At 37.0% G+C, this 24,141-nt stretch overlaps 3 protein-coding genes across 6 annotated transcripts; 2 read left to right on the top strand and 1 right to left on the bottom strand.

Annotated features, from left to right (window-relative positions):
• The first annotated feature begins 10,889 nt into the window (after positions 1–10,889).
• LOC110689320 (ureidoglycolate hydrolase-like) lies at positions 10,890–15,599 on the top strand. The gene is made up of 12 exons (XM_021866087.1): positions 10,890–11,244; positions 11,635–11,720; positions 12,473–12,547; positions 12,944–13,072; positions 13,460–13,546; positions 13,660–13,862; positions 13,956–14,058; positions 14,338–14,429; positions 14,536–14,598; positions 14,767–15,007; positions 15,122–15,162; positions 15,303–15,599. The coding sequence occupies exons 1-12, from the start codon at positions 11,017–11,019 to the stop codon at positions 15,398–15,400; spliced, it is 1,446 nt and encodes a 481-aa protein (XP_021721779.1). The 5' UTR covers positions 10,890–11,016; the 3' UTR covers positions 15,401–15,599.
• A 49-nt stretch (positions 15,600–15,648) lies between these two features.
• LOC110689321 (uncharacterized protein At2g34160-like) lies at positions 15,649–17,612 on the bottom strand. The gene is made up of 5 exons (XM_021866088.1): positions 17,347–17,612; positions 16,651–16,699; positions 16,379–16,441; positions 16,190–16,254; positions 15,649–16,100 (listed from the first exon to the last, which is right to left on the bottom strand). Exons 1-5 carry the CDS (start codon positions 17,479–17,481, stop codon positions 15,948–15,950), a joined length of 465 nt encoding a protein of 154 aa, XP_021721780.1. The 5' UTR covers positions 17,482–17,612; the 3' UTR covers positions 15,649–15,947.
• Positions 17,613–19,116: 1,504 nt separating this feature from the next.
• LOC110689319 (1-acyl-sn-glycerol-3-phosphate acyltransferase 1, chloroplastic-like) lies at positions 19,117–23,532 on the top strand. Of its 4 annotated transcripts, none has more exons than XM_021866085.1 (8): positions 19,124–19,610; positions 19,834–19,892; positions 20,159–20,207; positions 20,514–20,693; positions 20,771–21,177; positions 21,719–21,820; positions 22,145–22,433; positions 23,061–23,532. In XM_021866085.1, the coding sequence occupies exons 1-7, from the start codon at positions 19,532–19,534 to the stop codon at positions 22,358–22,360; spliced, it is 1,092 nt and encodes a 363-aa protein (XP_021721777.1). In that variant the 5' UTR covers positions 19,124–19,531; the 3' UTR covers positions 22,361–22,433; positions 23,061–23,532. The 4 variants fall into 4 exon arrangements, with proteins under 4 accessions (XP_021721778.1, XP_021721777.1, XP_021721776.1 ...); XM_021866084.1 differs by having other exon boundaries at positions 23,058–23,532; XM_021866083.1 differs by having other exon boundaries at positions 19,126–19,610; positions 23,021–23,532.
• Positions 23,533–24,141: the final 609 nt, after the last annotated feature.

Below are 24,141 nucleotides of genomic sequence, written 5' to 3'. Positions count from 1 at the left end.
CTTATGCCGCCTGAGGGTGGTGAATGTTTCTCGGAGATCAGCAAGGTGATCCGTCTGTAGCTTGGATTTGACTATCATGTCATCAATGTACGCTTCCACATTCCTCCCAATCTGATTAATGAAGACCGTATTAATCATCCGTTGGAAAGTGGCAGGCGCATTTTTCAAGCCAAACGGCATCACAGTATAACAGAATAGCCCCTGATCAGTGACGAAGGTCGTCTTCTCTTGATCTTTCTTCCACAGGGGTATCTGATGGAAGCCGGAGTAGGCATCCATAAAGCTCATCAAGGCGTGACCGGCTGTAGAATCGACCAGACTGTCGATCTTTGGAAGCGGATAACTGTCCTTTGGACACGCCTTGTTGAGGTCTGTGTAATCAACACACATGCGCCAGGTCCCATTCGGTTTCTTCACAAGGACCACATTGGCCACCCAGTCGGGGAAATTACAAGGCCGAATGAACATGGCGTCTAACAGCTTTTTGACTTCGGCAGCTGCCGCCTGACTTCTTTCCTCGCCGTGGTTTCTTTTCTTTTGCCGGATGGGCTTCTTTTTGGGGTCCACGGCGAGTTTGTGGACAGCAAGATCCGGGCTGACGCCTGGCATCTCTTCCACTTCAAAGGCAAAAATGTCTTTGAATTCTTTCAGCAGAAGGTGCAAGCTTGCACCCAAGGTAGCATGAGCAACCGTCCCAACCTTAACAGTGCGTTCTGGACGGCTGTCGTCCAGTACGAGATCAATGCTTTCGCCAGCCGGTTGGGGACGGAGCTCATCTGACCGTTCACCGGTCAGTGATTGCTATTTTTTCTCTTTTTTCACCTCCACCAGCAGAGGAGCCTTTCTTTTCTTTCCGGCTGCTGATGGGGCAGGAGCTGGATCGGCATCCTTGACGTTGTCAAGGTCTATTGGTTCCTGACCGCCTGGGGCCACGATATCTCGGACGGCTGAGAGATAACATTCTCGGGCCGTCTTCTGATCCCCATTCAAGGAACCAACAGAGCCGTCATCCCTCTCATACTTGATGAGCATGAGGGAAGGGATGATTACTGCCTTGGCTATGTTGAGGGTTGGCCTGCCAAGAATGATGTTATAGGCGGTCAACTCCTCAACGACCAAGAATCTGACGACAATATGTCGTCCCTGGCCTTTCTCTCCCAGCCGGATGGGTAAGTCAATTCTCCCGACTGGGTAGACCATCCCACCCCCAAAACCAACCAAGGGGTGGGTGACCGGATGCATGCTGCTGACGTTGTATTTCAGCTTTTGCAGGCACCGGAGACTGATGATGTCTGATGAGCTTCCGATGTCTATAAGGATCCGTCCAACCAGCTGATTGGCAACCTTACATTCAATGACCACCGGGTCATCATGCGGGCGGCGAACGCTGCCCCTATCCTTCTTAGTGATCAAGACGTCTGGGAAGGAGGAGCTGGCTTCCGCCTGTTCATCATCATCTTTGTCCATCTTTCGAAGATGGCTCTTGGTGCCCCGGATGGTAAGGCCACCACATGAGAACCCGCCTACTATAGTGTAGACCGGCTCCTTATCGGTATCCGAGCTATTAGCAGGCTGGGGGTAGTCTTGAAGGACTGACCCTTGTTTTTCTTTTTTGCCCCGGTTGGGGACTTAGAAATGTAGGACTTCAACAGCCCTTTGTCAACCAGACGGTCCAACGTACGCTGAAGACTAAAGCAGTCGTTGGTGTCATGGCCGACCTCCTCATGGAACTGACAGAATTTATTCTTGTTCCGTGTCTGAACAGAACTCTTCATAGGATTCGGCTTCTCAATGGACAGCCGGTCCTTTACCTCCATGAAGATGGAGTTGCAGTCTTTATTAAATTCGTACTTGGGGACGTACGGTTTAAATTCTTTCTTTTTCTTCTGGGACGGCTGGTCAGAGTCAGTAACCGCCCAGACTTCTTTTCTTTTCTTGCTCTCTTCTTTGTTTTTAGCCGGCTGAGCTGACCGGCTGTCTTTCTGTTTGTCAGACTTCTTGGAGTCCGACTGGCTACCAGGCGAGCAGAGGTCGGTAGCTTGAATGTAGCTTTCCGCCTCCCTCAGGGCCGCCTGTAGGGTGAAAGCCCCTTTTCTGACTAGGTCGAACTTAAAGGTCGACCCGTCTCTCAGACGTTTAAAAAAGTCTGTAAAAGCTACCTCATCAGACAATCCCTGAATCTAAATTTTGATCAGGTTGAACCGCCTGACATATGAGCGCAACCCTTCTCTCTCTCCCTGCTTAACAGTGCTCAAATCAAGGCTTGTTTTCTTAGCAGGGATGTTCATTGAGAAGTTGGAAGCAAACAGGAAGGCAAGCTTCCTGAAGCTGTCTATGGACCCGGCTGGCAGGTTGCCAAACCATTGTTGGGCAATGCCCTTCAATGTAGCCGGGAAGCATCGACACCAAGTGGCATCATCCAACCCCTGCAGATACATGAGGTTGGTGTAAGCCATGAGGTGGTCTTCCGGATTGGTGGTACCATCATAGGTACCAACCAACACATTCTTAACCTTGTCCGGCTGAGCCGCCTCGGTTATCTCCCGAGTGAAAGCAGAAGGTTGTTCACCCAGGCGCAGCAGGCGAAGCTGCCAGTCCAATGGCTGGACATTTGGATATGCCGCCTGACCCCCAAAGAAGGTCGGCTGCATGAAGTGAGGAGGATACTGTCCGTAAGCTTGAGTAGTCACACACGGTACATTTCCAATCATATGAGGGCCAGAATGGACGGTATTACCGCCTGTCTGACTCTCATGCAAGGAGGGTGCACTCCCTGCAGAAATATTGTTGAAGCTGTCTGGAAAGTTCGACGTTGAAGCCGACTCAGACAGCGATTGATTTCTCTTCCGGTTGATGATCTCCCGGGCATCGAGAGTTGATTTTTTACTTCTCACCGGCTGATGAGGCCGGCTAGGGTTATTGGTGTTCCCCCCAGGAAGGAGAATTTTTGACCAATCGATGGTCCCGGCTGCCTTCTCCTTTGGGTGAGGAGTGGGCTGCCGGTTTCTGACTGACTTCCCCTTCTCTGGAGGAGTCTTCTTCGCCGACTGACCTTTACTTGGGCCAGCCTGGCTTTTGGTTATTATCTTTGTAATTTCACCCTTGAAACTCGTCATGAACCTCATGAGTTCGTCTCGGGTGACAGGGGTCGATCCAGCTGTCGTTTGGGTTGCCCCTTCCGGGTGTCCAGTAGGTCTGCTCGGACCCGCCTGGGAGGCGCCCCGCTCCAGAGTCTCTCTGGGCCGGATGCGCTTGACTCTGAGAGAGCTGTCCTCGGCTGTAGAGGTTTCGACCTGAGGATCCTCATCCTCCTCATGGTCTGTAAAGACTTCTGGGTCTTCGCCCAGACAGTTAGGGGGTGGTACAGACTCTTGAACCATCTTCGAGGTACTCTCCCCACAGACGGCGCCAAATGTTTTGGGTGTTTTTGTCCCTCAGGAGCGTTACAACACGAACACTGATCCTGGGTGAGCTGTACCTGCAAAACAAACGGGGACACCAGTTGGGTGGTGCTCCGCCTCCGACGCACAAGTTAGAAACTTGAAGGGAGAAAAAAGGTGCGGAAATTTAGGTGGGGATCTGCTCGGATTCCAAGCTCAAGATGTCTCTATCAAAGAGTAAAAGGTGTAATAAATGGTAAAATGTTGTCCTCAAAATGAGGGACATCTCCCTATTTATAGGGTCTTTGGGAATTGTGCCCCTGATTAGGTTACTGAACCCTAATCATTGGTGGGCTGCGCCGTTTGGCGGCATTCTCGGGATTTGGGCCTGAAGGCCGCCTTTCCTTAATTTCGGGAATGATACGTGTCGAGCAGGGATTGGTCCATTTTAGACCAATCTGGGGCTGACACGTGTCACCTTCTGATTGGGCCACGTGGCAGGGTAAAATTACCCTAAACATATCTTATAGGTGTTTATTTTCCATGTAGATAAATCTCTGAAATTTTAGTTAAACACGTATAAAGGACCACGTGTTACACAATTTGGTCCCTGGTATTTGGTATATTAATTTGATTGTTCTGTGTAAAGATAGAGTTACTATGGAGTATGTCATACTTGAGCATCTTTATTCATTCTCCGTTTGGTATTTTTTAAAGCTCACTTTCAAGATTAATTGGAACTTATATTGTACTTAACATGTTTTGGGTAATTATGATGGTTTCCACCAAGAAGGCTATGGAAAATTCAAGTATTGCATATACGCCATTCTTATATTTCAAAAATATGAGAGTGACATAATCATAATAAATCACTAAAAAAAAAATAACATAATAAAGCAGGAATTAGCCTGAGGTTCACACCGGATGTATTTGTATTTGCATAATTTTGAAGTTTTGAGTCTTCACTCCACCCGTGTGAAAGTAAACACAACCCCAGCTTAATTTCTAAATTGTTTAGTAGTACTAATTTAGGCTTGGGTTTCACAGATTTGTTAGAGGTTAGGGGTAAATTGGTGCTTATTGATGGTCTTATTTTCTTTTAAATGTGTGGCTTCTCATATTTGTCTATTCTTTATACAGGTTGGTGGGTTGAACTCCATGTTCGTTGTTGAGCATACTCTTTCTATACCACTAATTTCAAAAGTGCCCGGTGTATCTTATGGATCACCAGAGCATTCTGATGTGCCATCACTTGTTGCTGTAAATTTCAATACTCCCCCTTCCTCGTCATTTCCGAAAAATTGACAAGGAAAAGTTGCTATTACCATTAGTTGATGTTGTTTGTTCTTATGCTCTTTAGGTTAACTCCAGGGAATGGTCAATGATTTCACAATATAGGGCATCTATAAGGACTTAGTCTTCTAAGTTCGAAATGATTGACAATTTTGTGTCTAAGATGAAGGCATCATGAGATATGTTTGCCGAAGATGTTACTTGTGTAAATGTTGTCTTAAGCTTAAGCAATTCTAAAATGGGTCATTATAGGCTCTGCTTGATTTATATGTCAGTTGAACATATTATCATATTTAGGTATGCGTTTTTGCCTGATTATTGGTTAAGATTTTTTATTTTTTTTTTTTGTTTGGAAAAACCATTAAGGTTTGCCCATGACTATCAACTTTCGTAACCAAATATATTCCAAACTTTGGCATGCGTCTTGGATGAGAAGTGGAACCCAAAGTTTGTGGTAATTGTGGCTCAGAAGAATCACCATACCAAGTTTTTCCGGCCTAATGCTAAGATGCTACATGTTTGGCTTTGTTGGTTCTATTCCAACACTTTAATAAAAAATAATTGGTTGTTGGCTTTGTAGGTTGTTTCGATACAACTTCTAAATTATTACTTAATAAATGTAATTTTAATTTATTTTTACATCATACATGTACGATTGTACCTAAAAAATATATATTCAAAATAAAATAAAGTTATGAATAAAGAAAACCGATCATTTTTTACCAAAATGACAAGTTATTACGGAGTGAAAAAGAAATTTGGGGAAGACCTATGAATTTGTGTCCATAACTTTGAAATAGTGATGTTTTGATCAGATGGTTTTGCTTTTAAGCTCATTATAAATCTTGGGTTTATTTCCTATGTGTAATTTTTTTGTTCAAATCTGTTAGTAATGGATAAATGTTATATCTCATAGCTTTGTGCATTCAAAAATTTGAGATTTACGCTTTGTTTGGATAGCAAAGAAGGAAGAAAAAGAAGGGAAGGAAAAATGGAGGAAGGGAAGGGAAAAGAAAGAGAAGGGAAGGTGAGAGGCTTCGAGGAAATTAAAGGGAACAAGATGAAGAACTTTTTAATGACCATCTTTACTATGTAATCAAGGAATACATAAACAATATTTTTTGAAAAGATTTTAACTTTTTAAAACTTACCTATTATGGACTTGAAAAAAATTAGTCAAGTCATTGTAGAGGAGAGAGTTGATATCCTTAAAGAAGATAAAGTGGTTTTGGGGACAAGGTAACAAATACATACAACATTTGGAGGAGAAAGAAGGGCTGGGACAAATAGAGAGTAAGAGATAGAGAAAGAAGGAATGGGAGCAAAAGAGAGTAAGATACAGAGAAAAAGGGAGATGGACTAAGGAAAAAAAATAGTAAGAGAGAGAGAGAGAGAGAGAGAAAGAAAGGTTGTAACAGGTGATTTGCACCCTACATTTTTAGTTATAACTACAATAAAAACAAATTAACTAACCATATTTTTTCTACTCTTGATTTCTCTCAATCACATCTTGATCCTTATAACATCTTCTCTTCTATATAAACAAAAAGCCTATTCGGTTTGAAAGCTAAACAATTATAAATTGCTCTATTTTTTTCGATAATCCGGGTTAATAGTACGAATCCCTGTGTTAATTCTATGTAAATTTCATTTTCCCTCTTTTCAATAATTTTCTCACACTTTAAGATTTCATAGATTTGGTTGCAATTTGAAATTTTCTAAGAATCAACAAAATTTCCTTTTCACCACATTATTGGTGTTCTTTCACAAAATTGTTAAGTTGAATATTTCTATCTATTCTGAACTCTGACCCGGTGAAAAACATAGGGCCTTTGGTGGTTGGATTTGAAAAAAAATTAGTCAAGTCATTGCAGAGGAGAGAGTTAATGTCCTTAAAAACAAAGTGGTTGTTAGGGTCAGGGAAACAAATACATACAATATTTGGAATAGCAAGAAGGACTGGGAGAAAAAGAGAGTAAGAGATAGAGAGAGAAGGATTGGGAGAAAAAAGAGAGAGATAGAGAGATAGAGAGGGAGATGGACTAGGAAAAAAAAAGAGTAAGTGAAAAAGAGAGCTAGAGAAAGGTATAGAAAGGCTAGAAGAGAAAGAAATAGAGTGAGAGAGATAAAGAGAGAGATGGGTTGGGAGAGAAAGATAGATAGGGAGGCCGGAAAAAAGGAGGAGGTAGAGAAAAGCTGAGAGAGATAGAGAGTATAGGGAAGAGAAGGAGAAAGTGCAACCTATGATTTTTAAAGGCTTTTAGAGGATGGACCAAGTATAAGAAAGATATAAATGAATAAAAAAAAGAAAGAAAATGACAGTAATAGGGCCTGCTCTCATTGACTGAACTTAGCTGAACTGAAAAGAACTGAACTGAACTAAGCTGAACTGGACTGAATATTTTATAAGAGAAGGAAATTAGGAGCTGAGCTGAACTGAACTGAACTGAGCTGAGCTGAGCTGAGCTAAACTGAACTGAACTGAATTTCAACGTATGAGAACATACCCTTAGTTTCACGTTATATGGATAGTAATAGTGAAGGGAAAGAGTGGAGAAAGAAAAAGAGGGAAGGGAAAGGGATGTGAGAGGAGGGAGAAGGTGACCTTTTATTTCGTTCCAAATCTCTCTTATAATAGATAGATTTTGGTTTATTAAAAGGGGAATGAAGGAAAATAAATCCTTCTGATTGATAATGCTTCCCTCATGCTACTCTTTCTTTCCCTCAATTTCTCTTTATTCGCGCATAGGTTTTGGGCTAATAAAGAAAGAAATGAGTGAGAGGGGAGCAAGTGTAACCTATGGATAAGGAAGGAAGGACGAATAAATTAAAGAGGGAGATAAATAGAGAGATACTTAGAGAAAGAAATTTCGATACAATAGAGGAAGGAAGAGGTTGGAAGCACTTCAAAAGACCATTCTTACACTATGTTTGGATAACAATAGTAGAGAAAGGGAGGGGAAAGAAAAAGAGGGAAGGAAAAAAGGAGGTGAGGGCCGCGGGAAGGAAAAATTAGTAAATTAGGAATGAATGATGAGAGGGAGCCATGGAAGCAAACGAAATAAATGATGATGAGGAAAATCAAGAATAGTTGGGTCATGAAATAGAGGTGCGGGCAAATATGTAATTCACTAATTACTTATAGAGGGCGTGAGGAGAATTACATAAATATAGAGAGGGGAGAGAAAGAGATAGAGAGAGATTTTGCGACAATAGAGGAAGGAAGAGGTTTGAAGCCCTTCAAAAGATCATTTTTAATGTTTAATAGTGAAAAAGATTTCGAAGTAGGGAAATAGATAGAAATTAGGAGTATGAAAATGAAAGAAAAAGGTTGAGGGACTTCAATAAAGGATATCGAAAGAGATAAACATTTTAGAAGGGGTGATAATGAAAGCAAGTGTTAAAAAGGAATTAGTTAATGATCATTATAATTTGCAAGACTAAGAGTGTAAAAATGAAGAAAAACAAAAGGAGAGGATGGAGCAAGTGTTAAATTTATTTTCACTATTGTTTGTCTATAGTCTATCACCATGATATTCAAATGGGTGAGGATGACCTTAGATTCAATAATAGGGGTGAAGTCTTTTGTAAATATTTTTGAATATTTTCATCTCTAATTTTAATAAAAAAAGTACCAAATGGAGATATAAGGAGCCAAAATAAAATCATTCTATGAAAATCGTGCTAGATTCACCAGTAAGTGTTTTTTGTTTTGTTTTGTTTGTACAATCATAGAAATAGCTAGCTTTAAAAGAGATGGAGGATGGAGGGAAAAGAGGGGAGAGGAATGGGATAAGGGGAAGAGATAGTGAGAGGAAGAAAAAGGGAGAAGGAGAGGATGAGATAGAGGGAGGAAGAGAGAAAAAGTTTCGAGAAAGAGAGAGAGTGTGTGTGTGTGTGAGAGAGAGAGAGAGAGAAGGAGCCAGGAAAAAGAAGGGTCAAGACTCTCATGAGAGAGAAGGCGAGCCGAAAAAGAGTATGCTAGCTAGGAAAGTCTTTTTTCATGTCAATAAGCATAAACAAATTCAACTTTTCTATGGTACCACAAGATGTGGGGCGCTCAGGTTGAAACATTGTATTTTGACTATGGCAATGTTTACAACAGAATAACAAATGAATTCCTACAACTACTTGCGAATGCAGGATAAGTTGGAAAAATGGTATCATATTTCTTAAGAGTGAAAGTCCTATTATCTTATAACTGGCCTTACATCCATCCTAAGTTGTCTTATATGTACTGTTTAAGTCAAACTCTGAGTTAGATTTTCATTAAGCTTTTACTGAACTTCAATATTGTGTACTATAATGTCATCAAGTATCTCAGGAAAGTTACATGAATGGAAAGGATAAATAAAATAAAATGTTATACATGTTTACTAACATTAATATTTACCTTTGCACCATTAATGATGTTCATATATATGTAACATTGTTTAATTTTCTATGTTCATCTCACACTTTGATTCTTTTTTTTTTTTTTTTTTGACGGGCACACTTTGATTCATTTGCTACGAGATTGTTTATAAATCAATGATTTTTTTTGACATCACATATATATGCGTCACTTAATAACTTGCCTTGATACAAAACCCAATATACATCACTAATCTACATTATATACTCCTACAAAATTAAGGCATACAATATAGTTATTATGCAATTAATCTACAACTTGACGATTCTAAAGATAACAACACGCAAAAACATGCACCATTATCCATATCATAGCGTTGGGGGGCGCGCGCACCAACAACTAGTATAATGAAAATATACGTAGTAAAGACTACTCCAAAAATACTTTACCTGGCAATATATGTTTTTTTTTATATATATATTGATAAAAACAAAATATAGTCACAATAAATATATGAAAAGTGCAAAAGTTAGAGTGTTGCGATTATATATTATGGAGTATCATCTATAATTTGCTTAATATTTTAAGTCTCCCAATTATATACGAAAATTTCTTCTTACGAGCATTAATATAATGGTGCAAGTCATATAAATTTGGGAGTAGTTCTTAATCAACATGTTATCGCATGAAAGCAATTTGTTTAGGTTAGGTCATATCATGTTGATTTAATGGCCATAGGCCAAGGACATCTTATAGACAGTCGGTGTACTTCAACTTCCAACGATCCATCAATCTAGTATTAATACCATAAATAAACATGACCTAGCCTCTAGAGAGAGAGTGTACAACACAAACTTTTACATGCTCTAATCTTTTTCTTTTTTTTTGTTTTTTTTTTTGACAAGAGCAAAGTACATGCTCTAATCTCTATAATCGAGGATGAATAGGGAGGAGGATACATATATCATTTCTCATTCTCTCTCTTTTTTCTCCCTCTTTTTTTTGAATAGTATTTTTTCTCCATTTGACATGTCATAATCTTTTTCATCCCACCTCACTTCCACTTTCGCCATCCTTTTACTCATCCTCTTTCCCACAATCTCTTTAATTTTTCCAACAACAATGGGGATCCTTTCTCATTTTCTCTATCCTATTTACACATACGCTACTTAATTATTCATAGCAATTTTTATTTATTTAATAAAAAATATAAATAATCAATACTTTGGCACAAGGGTCCATCGCTAAGGATTTGTTTCCACTTTAGAACGTGGAACATACCATTTCCTCTTCTTAAGACGATCTTTTTGGCTATTTGATCATCAATAAGAATCTTTTTAGCCACCAAAAATGTTAGCTAAAAGAATATATATCCTTATTGATGTTGATGCTCTAAAAAAACTCGGAATTCCAAATGACTAGAACAAAAAAAAGCGACTTATCAACCTAACAAAGATAATCAAGTTTAGCTTTGTCTTTGTCAAATTTTTTAGAATTTTTGAAACTAGAAATGATAAATAGAAAAAAGATAAGAGTTTTAACTTTTAAAGACCCATATATAGACGGTATGACTTATACTTGAACAGTTGTACATGCTCTAACCTCTCTAATGCTTTAATCATCAACACTAAAATATTTTCATAAATAGAAACATTTACTTCAGAAAAATTAGGAACTTTGGAAGTTTGGGTGCTTATTTTTTACTGTATTTTTTTATTTTTTATTTTTTATTTTAAAAGTCCAAAATTTATTTAGATTAAAAAAATAGGAAGATTCCCAATAACCACGTCCCTCCAAAACCCAATTCCCACAATTTCACAACAATACAAACAATTCCCATATTTTAACCCAAAAAAAAAAAAACAAAAAAAAAAAAACACCCATATTACAAAACAAACACACAATATAAAGAGTTTGTACTTTGTAAACAACAAAACAAGCAAATTAGCCAAACATCCAAGATCAAACTGCATTACTTGTTCTTTAAAAATGTCACGAATTCACTCCCAATTTCTCTTACCGTTTCTGCTAATTTCCTGCTTTTCTCTCACTATAATATCTGCTACTGATGTTGATGTTGATGTTGATGTTGATGTTGATGTTGATGATGATCCAACAATCAAAACTATGCACCAGTTTTCTGGGTACCCTTCTTCTGAACCTCACCACCATCCTCTTTCCTCACTCTCCGTTGACACTCAATCTTTGCAAAATCAGGTTTTTACCCTTCATTCTATCCACTTTTTACGATTTGGGTCTTTAATCTTTTCTTCTTTTATCTAGAATTTGTACTACACTTCTGATTCTGCTTGATTGCTGTATGCTGATTTTGTTTGCGCTTTAAGGGTTTTAGAAAGTTTATGATTTTTTGGATTATAATTCCATCATTTATCTGCTGAATAATACATGTTTTGACAAACAGAATTGTCATTTTTCAGTATAGATTAATTGGAAGGATATGTGATTATGTGAAGTTGAAGCATTGATTGCTCCAGGAATGTGGGAACTTTGATTGTGTGATTATCGGACTAAAGTAGCCTAATTGTTGCGGATTGTGCGTGTATCTGTTTTATGAATTGATCTGATATGTAATTACTTTCTCTTCAGATTGATGAGTTGGCGACTTTCTCTGATTCCCCTGCCCCATCGGTTACTAGGGTTCTATATACCGATAAGGACGTTGCTGCCCGGAGGTATGTCACCCGTGAACGGACCAACTCAACCAAAAGCTTAAGCTGATGCTTGAAGTCCAGGAATATGTTTTTTATACTCTATCATCACCCTTTGTTCATTGTTATTTGTGGAGTGAATTTATCATCTAACCAGTTGCTTCTTGCTAATATGATGGTCTAGAGAAGGTAGTTTGTTAAAGTGGGCTATCAAACAATGTGCGTTTGATTCATCTTGCGAGGAATGCTGATTAGTATTTCATGTATAAAAAGTAATTTTGGGTCGACTGGTGGGTTGTGGCTATCTGTTACTTGGTATTGCAGGTCTCTGTTGAATAATATTATGAAAAAAAAAAAAAAAAACCCTTTTTTACCGCCTTTTTGTTTTTTCAATGACAATTGGATGTCACTGAAGCTTTTATTTATAATGCTCCTAAATTGAAGTACTATTTTGTTTGAATGATACTTCTCCCAGAGATTATGTTGGAATTGATATATGCACTGTTGCATTATACATTCCTTAGTGTTGTAGCCTGTTACTTAGCCACATGCTCAAATTTGCTTCCTCCGTGTAATTGGTGAAGGTGCAGCTGACTTTGCTTATTGAAAATCTTGTTATCCTTGCCTTCTTACCATCACCGACTGGTATTTATATTACCTAATTTTTTCTCTTGATTAAAATACATATATTATCTGCAAAATATATGATAGAAGACACAATATTCCCTCGAGCATCCAGTTAATATAAATAGTAATATAGTGTATTCTATCTCCAGGTATATCAAGAACTTGATGGGACTTGCTGGCCTTTCAGTTAGGGAGGATACCATCGGTAACATATTTGGTCGATGGTAAGTTGTTGAATCTTTCTCTAATTTTATGGTCTGTGACTAGCACCTTGACTCAATTTTTGGTAGGGGACATCCCTCTACCCCTCTTTTGATGGTAGTAGGCGTGGGGGTTAATGAAGAATTATGTTTTCTTCCTTCTAGACAACATTATTCCTATGCTCTATGGTCTGCCGTGACTCAATGCGGAGCCTGTGAATTGCTGTCTAATTGTCTATGGCCAATATTTCATGGCCATATATACCAAATTCTTTTAGAAGCTACTACAACATGCATTTAGCCATCCCTAGCATACTGCCGATTAAGCTTCTCTTAAATAAAAGAATATTGGATGTTTTGTATAATCTTTTCTCTGTGTCTTTTTTTGATCTAAAAGCTCTTAACATTCTTCTTTTACAGGGATGGTTATGAACCAGAACTTGCTGCTGTTGGAACTGGTTCTCACATAGATGCAATTCCATATTCTGGAAAGTATGATGGAGTTATTGGTGTCCTAGGTGCTATAGAAGCCATTAATGTGCTGAAAAAGTAAGTTTTGCTTCTCAGATATTGACTAAGGTGTAAGTTTGTAACTAGTAAAACCAGTTTTGGTAAATACACAGAATCATAGGATCATAAAGCATGAGTTTCACATAGCTTGGAAATTTATTTTAAGTATGCTTTACTCATGCTAAATCAAGATCAATGTTATGTCACATCAGCTCTGCTAGGCATTTTGTTATTCTTTAACAGTGCTGACAATCAGTTGGCTAATCACAATTGGCTACTTCATTAAGTTTCCCTCCTGTTTCTCTCTGTGAATATACATCTGGAGTTCTGGATTCCCCTTTTGCTTTTGCCATACCATCTTCATTTCAAGCTATCATACATTAGCAGCCAGCATCTGTTCAGGGCATTCTAAGCATTAATTTACAGGGCTGGATTTAAGCCAAAACGGTCATTGGAGGTAATAATGTTCACATCAGAGGAGCCTACCAGGTTTGGGATCAGCTGCTTAGGAAGGTATAGCTAAATTTTCCGTCACTACTTTTTTTTTATCATGGTGTTCTTTGTTTCATTTGTGGGAAGAAGATCCTTGTGAAGTTCTAACTTTGAGTACTGTTTTAAATATGCAGCCGTTTGATGGCAGGAAGTGAAACCCTTCAAAAGGCTCTGAAGAATACATTTGACAGTCAAAATGTATCTTTTCTAGATGCTGCAAAATCTGCTGGATATGCCAGAGATAAAGATGATCTGTCTAGCGTGCATATGAATTATGGAACATACTCTGGATTTGTGGAGTTGCACATAGAACAAGGGCCTATCTTGGAAGCTGAAGGTTGCACCTTTTTTGCATAACTTTAATGCCCTCACAGAACTGGAAATGCATTGTTCCTGCTTTTCTAAAAATCAGTAAATTTATATATTATAGGAATTCCAATTGGTGTTGTTACTGCCATTGCTGCTCCTGCTAGCATCAAAGTGGACTTTGAAGGGGATGGAGGTCATGCAGGTGCTGCCCTGATGCCAAGCAGGTGAAAATGCTTAATGATTTTGGTATGCATGCTGTAGATTAACCCACAATTAGCGAACAACCGTCTATCCAGCATCAACATCTTAGATATACACTGACTGTCAGCAGTATTGAATGTATTTTAGCCTTTTTTCTTGATTGAAGTTCATCATATGTTGTTTCATTAATTAATTTCTCCAATCAAAGCTGTAAAATAATTCCCTCATGTCATTTTCTTCTAGATTGTCCATTTTTATAAAAGAACTTGTTAGTTACTGTCAGTATTATTTTTCTTCTGCAGAAATGATGCAGGATTAGCTGCTGCAGAGTTAGCATTGGCTGTTGAAAAGCATGTTTTAGAATCTGGGACTATTGACACTGTTGGCACTGTTGGTAAGACATGAATGATTTCAGTAATACTTCATGTAATCAAAAAGAAGCAGAACGAATTATCTTCTCTTTAGTTATTTTAATGATCGTTTTCTACTGTTTCTGCTAGGTATTCTTGACCTACATCCTAGGGCTGTCAACAGCATCCCTAGCAAAGCACATGTGGAGATAGGTATGTTCAGATTTTTATTGTTCAGCATGAAGATCTAAAATTTACACCCCCAACCTCTATCCTTTTTGTCCTGTTCTTCTGGTTGGACCACAGGAGAGGTATAACCTCAAGCTTTTCACTAGAAAAAACCAAATTGCAATTAACAAACTATTATCTGCTATCTTACAGACACGCGTGACATTAATGAAACGAGAAGAAACATCGTGCTTGAGAAAATCCATCAGTCTGCTATTGATATAGCCAATAAGCGCAAGGTCAAGCTATCAGGGTTTGAAATTGTAAATCAAGATCCTCCAGCTCTTGCTGATAATAAAATAATTGAAGCAATGGAAGCTTCATCACGTGAGCTGAATTTGGACTACAAACTGATGGTTAGCAGAGCCTACCATGATTCCCTATTTATGGCTAGGTATGTTTGTCCTTGTCATCAATCATGTACGAGCCAACACTTTGATCTTTTATTGAGTGTATGTGGTAACTCTTTGCTATTTTATTGACTGTATGAGCCCACTCTCTGTTCCAGGGTATCTCCAATGGGAATGATTTTCATCCCATGCTATAAAGGTACAACTTCTGCCTCCTCTCTATCCCAATTAAACACACACCTTAAGAAATCGCAAATAGAAATTGGATTTGTAAACATCACATCTTACTCGTTAAATAGGTATCTGATGATTTTCTGCTATTGTGGTATTTATCTGCAGGATATAGTCATAAACCTGAAGAGTATTCAGCTCCTGAAGATTTGACTAATGGGGTCAAGGTGTTGGCACTAACCCTAGCAAAGCTGTCCCTTGCCTGATCATTAGGTCTTCGTTAGAAGTTAGAGCTGCATCGAATCTATGTTACTTCTTTTATTGATCCTTATTGTTGAAGGAACTATACTACAAATAATGTAGCAGTTATGTCTTGTATATTTATTATTAATAATTGAAATACTTGTCAGTGTTCCTTTGTGATATTTGATCGATAAAAGTAAAAGTCAATCTCAATTCAGTTTATTGTATTTCTCTTTTTAAAAGAAACTGAGTACATATTCTGATCTACAACTTGTACAACGAGTGATTTGCTCCCTTAAGAATCGTAAAGTTCTCGACAACATTATGAAAAAAACTGAACAGAAAGCTTCAAAGTGAAAGAATCAATCGAGGCTTATCATCTACTTCCTAAAATCTACATAATGTGGCAGTGCCGGAGATTTCGCCACAGACCTACTTACAATCATCTACCTACAGTGTTGCTTGAAACTATGCATGCTAATTACTATCCTATCAGTATAAAACTTGCAGAATACTTGTTGTCCGAGTATAAGATCACAGATGCAATAGATTGTTGCATCAAAGACATGATCATCCTTCCTTCTTCACAGCAATATCAGCCTCGGTCTTTGAGTCACGCTTCTTTGATTCATCTGCTGCATTGGTTTCAGTCTTAGGTACAGGCTTTGCAATCGCATCAGCAGAGGTAGGAGATTTATCATTCCTTTCCAGAACAATCTCAAGCTGCAAAATAACCAATAATGTTCAGAACATAGAATGACTAGTCATTCAGGGAAATACACATAACATACCAGAAGAGAAATTGATATTACCTTTGCCTTCTGAACAAGACGGCCCTTGCTCTCATCTTTCGAGCCAACAGTTGATGTCAGAACTTCTGTTACAAGGTGCATATTCAGTTTATTATTAGATAAACAATATTTGATATACAGGAACTCAAAAGATAATTCATAAACCGAGATGCGAATAACGTGATGAGATGGTGGTAGAAGTAAGCTTACTCTTCTCCACTGCAACACCATTTGCCTTAAGAATCCCGGCAATAGTAACAAGAGTAGGAATAGCTGAAAACAGTCAGAAAATATTAGTCGGCACTGAAACATTATCATGCTCAATCATCCCTAATTTTTTGTTTGAGAATCATCATGTTTAGCACCTCCTCATTGATAAATTTAAGAAGAAATCAAAAACAAAACTGTAAGAAATGTGATAAATCTTGTTTCAGAAAAAAGCTAACACATCAAACGAAGGTTTAAAGAGCATATATTTATACCCATTCCAAGAGCAGAGAGTTCGACATCATTGTACTGCTTGATGTACCTCTGCAACAACAAAAATCAGAAAAAGTATCAGCACTGCAATTCAATTCAGATGTTATACATTGATCATCAATAATTAGGACATTGATCTCAAAGAAATTCTTGAATGTTACAATGAAAAGAAGCATGGAATCCAATTTTCAAGAAACAATGATCTTGCATACGTATAATTTCGGAACAAAATATTGACTTTAAATATCTTTAACAATCATCATTTCTCAAGATGAATCACAGATTCGAACCCTAATAAAATGTAGATTATCAATAACAATCAAAGAACAACAATCCAACAGATTTTCAAGACCTAAACTACCAAATTCAGCAACACAAAAGTAAAAAATAATCCAAAATCATAATTCATGGATAGAAATGGTAAATTTAAACCAAAAATTAAAATCAAAAGCAGAGAGAAATCAATCAGAAATTCGAACCATAATAAAATGTAGATTATCAATAACAATCAAAGAACAACAATCCAACAGATTCTCAAAAGCAAAACACAACCAAATTCAGCAACGCAGAAGTAAAAAATCATCCAAAATCATAATTCATGGATATAAATCGTAAATTCAAACCAAAAATTAAAATCAAAAGCAGAGAAATCAATCAGAAATTCGAAGCATAATTAGAAAAAGAAAGAGAAAAATAACCTTAGCTAGGTTAAGGTAGAAGAAGAGAGGTTTCTTGGTGTTAGAAACTTGAATGCGATTCTTCTTGTGAACCTCTTGTTTGATCTTCAATGGTGCTGGTTCAGCTGCAACCATAACCAAAACTGCTTGCGCCATTGTTGTCGAGCTTCGTTTCTCTCTCTTGTTTCTCTCTCCTAAGTTTGTTGTTTATCTCTCTATTTCTCAGGTTGTGAGCAAATTCTGGGAAGATGGAAATGAATTCAGTGATGTTGAAATTGATACGAGCTTCCCCTTTTTATAGAAGTCCTGAAATAGGAGAAATTATTTGGCCTAAAATTGACTGCACACGTGGTGGTTTCTTATTGGATGTCAATAGAAAGATTCTGTTGCAATCTTATGGGTTGTTATTTGCTTCCCGCCTCCCTTCCCAAAAACCGTTATATGTCATAACCGTCTGCGTTTCCTTTTCTACCCTTTTTCTTGAATTCTTGATTTTTTTTAAGGTTTGATTCTTGAATCTTGAGTTCTCTATTTCGCTTTTCCTTCAAATTTATCCAATCACACACAATACACCATAATCTACCAAACAACCCATTTATTAATACGCATATACAACAACGTAATTATACTATAATGCTAATTCTAAATTTCTATGCTCGTTTGTGAATTTGTGATGGTAAACATGAAAATTCTAAACAAACTTACGAAGTACTTTTTACGATTTATGTTTTTAAAGTATGTTTTACTGATGTTTATGATTTTTTTTTTTGCAAATTATAAATTTAAGTTAACATCATTTTTTCTTTTATCATCTGAACCAATCCATTTAGGGGTAAGATTTTGAAACATTCATTCCAAGATCATAGATACCACCCAATAATGACAAGTGTGACATAACATGCACAAAAAATTATTGTGTGCTATGTGACTAGGCTATGCATCTTGATTTGTGATTTTGCAAGATTAGTTCAATTGTTTTTTGTGTCGGGTGTGTTTTGGTATAATCCAACATATTACTATCTCATACTCATCTTTAGCCAAATGTTTTGAGTAGGGTTAAAAAAATCAAACACATATTAACATAAAACCAAATTACGGAGTATAACAATTAAGACATTATATTTATCCCAAAAGACTGTTGGTTGTTGGCTTGTTTGACTAGCTGGGCTTGTTTGACTAGCTGGAAGTATTAGCTGTATGAGTTGACTTTTTAAGTTATTGTTTAAGCCGGCTGTTTACAAAAGTGTTTGGTAAAATTATTAATGGTTGTTAGTTGTTTATTAGTGATAAGGAGGGCAAACAAGTCAAAAGCTAATAGAAAAAGCTACTTTTATTAAGGGCGTGTTCGGCGCTAGCTTTTGAGTAGCTTTTAGGTAGCTTTTAGTGGTTTGACCAAGTCAAATCACTACTTGAAAAAAAATGTGAGTGTTTGGCAAAGTAGTGGTTAGAGTAGCTTTTAGTGGTGGAGGTATCTTTTATGAAAAATTAGAAAGATTAGCTTTTGAAATTAGAGGTAGCTTTTGAGGTAGCTGTTGAAAATTTAATCTATAGTTTTAAAAATAAAATGTTGATTTTTATATGTAATAGCTAGTCAACCGCTACTTTACCGAACCCTCATATCTAAATTATTTATCTTCACAGTTAACAGCTTGTTGACAGCTAACAGCTACATACACAACTCACTGCTATCTCCACAGCTACAGCTACCTTCACAACTATATTTTGCCGAACATACCCTAACTTTTGGCGGAAAAGCTAGCTTAAAAGCCAACTATCAAACATATTCTTTAATTGTTTGACCAAACTAAAAACCCAAAAGTAGGTAAAAAGCCAATTGCCAAACACCCCCAATATTTCGATAGAGCAATTAAATTAAGCAATCAAAATGAGACGGATGATCAAAAGAACGAGAAAAATGTTCCTAATTCCCAAATAGGATAAGTCCCAATAAAAGCGATAGAAACAATAGAAAGAGAGAAGCAATCCGAAAAAACAGAAAGTAATAAAAGCCCAAATTCAGATATAATAAAGCCCACAATATCCTTAAATTACCGTCCACCTGAAATTATTGCCACCACCAACCGCCGGCGACTTTCTCAATTTTCCGTCACTAATTTTGGGGATTTCCATTGATTATTGTTCAATTTTAGGTTTCAATTCAATTGTAGAACTTAATTAATTGGGATTTTCTGTGTTAGATTTGTTGATGAAAATGATGATGGCACCCTCTCCTGCTATTATTGCTCATCTTCCTCTCGCAATTTCCCCCTTTGGTGGTCGTCAAGGTATGCATTTAAATCTCATTTTACAGATTTTGGGTTTTCATTTCTTACCTTCAATCGTTAAATGAGAACCCTTTTATTGATTTTATTATTTTGCCACTTTTTCTGATTTTTTGGCATTCATTTCTTTGTAATTTTACTTGTTTCAATCAATAAAGATGGCAATTTTATGTGTTTGTATTAATTCTATTCCAAAATTAATTTGAATGTTTAATTGTGACAACAGCTTTATTGGGGTCATGCTTTTTCAAAAGGAATTCTCTCAATTCAGATAGTTTTCTAAAGGTTAGTGGAAGATGATACTAAGCTTACTTTATATGCCAACATTTTATGATTTTTATTTTGAGAGAATTGCCGATTTTGATGTCATAATATATGAAGATTTTGTTGTCAATTTACATTAGTCATGCATTATGTTTAGTTGTTTACAAGACATGCATTTGGACAGACAAACATCCAGAAGACCATTTATGATTTTGCTAATGAAATTGATGGATTTCCTTGTTTGATGAATGTAATTAGTTACATTTTATCTATTCCACATTTTTCAGTTTGGGGCTTGTGAAGGACATTGTTTGCGGTTGAAGAGGTCAATGAAATGTAAGGAAATTTTCCCCTTTACATTTTGAACCAGGCTTCAGTTTTAATTAAAGTATATGTGCTATGTTTGGTTTAATGATCGTTGCTTCATTAAAGTATATGTCAATGAAGTGTAATTATGACTGATGTTGCATCTGTTTCTTCGTTGGCCCTTTAATTTTTGGTCAACAGGACGGTGTTTATAGTAATGTTGAAGGATTTTGCAGACAGAATCTCATTTATTTATTTATTTATTTTGAATGGTTTTGGTCGGATTTTTTTTTTCTTTTCACAGAATCTCATATTTGCTTGCTTTGGTTATTGCAGATGGGGCCTTATGCTTCCAGAGTGTAGGTGCCTTTTGCTACTGTATTGACCCCGCTAAGAGGAATGAAAGGTTTCATATTGGCAGGGAATTGGGCTTTCTCGATAGGTCACGAAGACATATAGCAGCAAGATCAGATATTGTTAGAAATGGAACTCCTGAAGCAGCCTTCCCCTTTTCAGGTTCAGAGCCTGTTTATCAACTTCTTTTATGCTAACATGTTTGATTTTGGTTTAATGATCGTTGCTTCATTTTGCAGAAGCTTCTTTTGGGCCCAAGGCTAGGGGAGTATACTTTTATGCTGTCAATGCTGTAGTTGCCATCGTTCTCTTTGTTCTGATGGTTGTATCTCACCCTTTCGTTCTTTTATTTGATCGATATAGAAGAAGAGCACATCATTTTGTTGCTAAAATGTGGGCTACTTTATCTATCACTCCATTCTTTAATGTGGAAGTTGAGGGATTGGAACATCTTCCGCAGCCAGATACACCTGCGATTTATGTTTCTAACCACCAGAGCTTCCTTGACATCTATGCTTTGCTTACTCTTGGACGAAGCTTTAAGTTTATAAGCAAAACTTCGATTTTCTTATACCCTATCATTGGATGGGCTATGTATCTAATGGGAGTTATACCACTAAAGCGCATGGATAGTCGAAGTCAAATGGTAGGCATATTTTTGTTTAGTAAACAGTCTCTTTTATGCTCTTTCTTGCATTACTCTATCCGATTTGTTGTATTGATGGTACAGAACTTGATGAATAAGAGTAAAAATAAGAAGAGGTATCTTTTGAATAGGTTGCACGCAGAGGAATCATAACGCATAATATGATATGGTTGGCATACTTTATGTATGCTTTTTGCAATAGAGAAATTTAGGATATTTCAAGGCAACCACAGAAGTTTAGATAATCTACTCTCTACTCAGAGAGCTTCACTGATTTGTTTACTGCAGAGCTGTTGATTTGCGCGAGTACCTTAGTTTTGATGAGAGTGAAGAATGCAAGCTTCTAACTTGTAGCTTGTTTATTTAGGCAGTATACACTGGTAGCTGGTGACTATGTATCCTTCTAGGGATCATATTGCTTTATACTCGTAGTTTATACCTTTGAGTTCTCTACTCACACAACATTTTCATTTTGGTTTTAGTGAGAAATATGTTAATCATTGGTTGTAGTAATTAATAGATTACTATTATTTGATTGTAGGAATGTCTTAAGCGGTGTATGGATCTTATCCGGGGAGGTGCATCTGTGTTCTTTTTTCCGGAAGGAACACGAAGTAAAGATGGAAAGTTGGGTGCTTTCAAGGTGAGATCTTTATGAGAATTCTGTCCTGATTTGGGAGATTGTAGCTAAATGGTCATTAGTCCATAAACACAGTTTAAATTACCTAAAGTATTAGCTGCTGGACATTGTTGCTGGTCTAATAGAAAAGCATCGGTGATTCGTCAGCTACCTTAAGAGTCTCAAATTGTGGTATTGTGTCTCTCTAGTTTTCTACTGAGGTGCTTACAGAGTTTAATTATCATGGATGTTTATGTCCTTGCAATTGAAGACTTATAAGAGAATCCACTAGCAATGCATAAGCTTCCACTTTGGTTTTAAACAATGTATCCATTGTTATATGTGTAGAAAGGCGCATTCAGTGTTGCAGCAAAAACTCAAGTGCCAGTTGTGCCCATGACAATAATTGGAACTGGCAGTATCATGCCTGCTGGCAAGGAGACATTGCTAAATCCAGGGTCTGTCAAAGTTGTAATTCACCCATGTTTGATGGGAAATGACGCGCAAGTATTGTGCAATCAAGCTCGGAATGTTATTGCAGACACACTTGAGCGGCAAAGATAAGAGTTCCAAGTCATAATGTGGGATTTTCCTGAACCTTAATCACTTTACGGGTTGATGGTGGATGATGTAGAAGGTATGTGCCTTAAGTGCTTGTTACCTTGGGTCATGTTTTATTGTTTTTTGCTGTAATTTGTCATGTTTGTAAAGCAGTAAGCCTTTTGTTTTATTATTGTATTTCACTTTATATAAAATTGCAGTCTTTGGCTATGTTTTATTCACCTTTTAAAATAATTTCAGAAAAAACATGTTCAGGTAAGTCCAAGACAAGTTTTGATACATTCTGATAAGCCACCCCTGTATGATTTTTCCGCTCCCATTAATTCATTCTTGTTACTTGGAGTTATGGCTCAACTCTCGAAAGTTTTCCTTTTAATTTATTGTAATAAGTTTGTGTTAAACACGTGTTGGGTGGATGATTTGCAAGTAGGTTTGATTGATAATTTGATATGGACATTATGACAAAAAAAAAAAAAACTAGTTCAGTCAAATGTTTTAGACTTTCAGGTTATGGTTAATGATATGGGTCCTCCTATTTGTAAGTGTTATCAATGATGGTTTTGATTTCTTGCTCTTGCTCTTAAGCTGCTTTGTGCTGCATCGATGAATGTTCTTTTTTCTGCACACTTTCTCATACATAATACATTGGTTTTTCATATACAGATTTTGGTGCCTAATTTAAGGCCTGTGTTCATTTCAGTAGAGAAGACATCTTCAGAAGTTGTAGTTTTCTTATAGAGGAATGGCTTTCTGGATAATGACAGCAATTGGCATCGAAATTGGATTAACACGGTTGTGCTTTGGAGAAAGAAGATATTTTTCACCTAGGAGTTTTCGCCTATTACTAGGATTTTCCACTCAGGAAATGGCTAGTTAGGATAGTAGTTTTTGGTCTGTTACTAGGCTTTCGACTCAGAAAATGGCTAATTAGCTTTTGTAAATGAATTTTATAGCAGCTGTTGTTGTAGTTACGATTGAGGGTATAGGAATGTATAAGAGGTCTCCATGTAGTCAAGCGAAAGGGCTGTATTCGAGGCTTGTGATAAAGATGTGATGTAGGCGCAGCCACGCTGTTGTGCAGAATTGTGGATTTAACACTTGTAAAAAGGCCTAGCAGGTCAAAATTTGTCAATTTAATTAGTAAAGGCCTATCTTTTGCTCATTTCCTCCTCTCATTGAAGCAAAATTAACTCTGCTTATGTATTATTTCCCAGTCTTTGATTATTCTCGATCGTTTTTTTTTTTTCAATCATTCCTCCTGCTTTGTGTCCGCTTCAAAAATCCCTTTTTTAAACAATAAAATGTCAACCTTTAACACTGTCAAGTATTGAATAATACCGTCGTTTAAGGTTAGGCATAAGTTGTAATTCTGTTGTAATATAATACGATTACGATGTTGACACTGATATGATATATTACTTGTATGAAAAAAAAGTTACTGAAGTGACATGATGCATTACAAGGTATGACAAAAGTTAGTAAAGTAATATGGCAATCAATGAATAAAGATTGCACCCTCAAATATATTATTAGAAATAGTTTCTTATAGAAATAAATTGGAGTATTAATTTTGGGAGTATTCATTGAATTTGCATGAATAGATACATTGAGATTTGTTATTGTTTTTAAGGTTTGTAGTTAGAGAACCTCATGCTTTATATTGTTGAGTTTTGTTTTAATATAAACACTCTGTAACCCCCGACATTAAGCATTGGATGAGAAGGTAGCTTAATTAGCAATTAAGCATCCTACCTAACTACGCAATTCCCATTCTTTTGCCTCAT

This window comes from Chenopodium quinoa, unplaced genomic scaffold (assembly GCF_001683475.1).
Source record: "Chenopodium quinoa cultivar QQ74 unplaced genomic scaffold, ASM168347v1, whole genome shotgun sequence".
NCBI lineage: Eukaryota > Viridiplantae > Streptophyta > Magnoliopsida > Caryophyllales > Amaranthaceae > Chenopodium > Chenopodium quinoa.
This window is presented reverse-complemented; position numbering and strand designations above follow the sequence as displayed.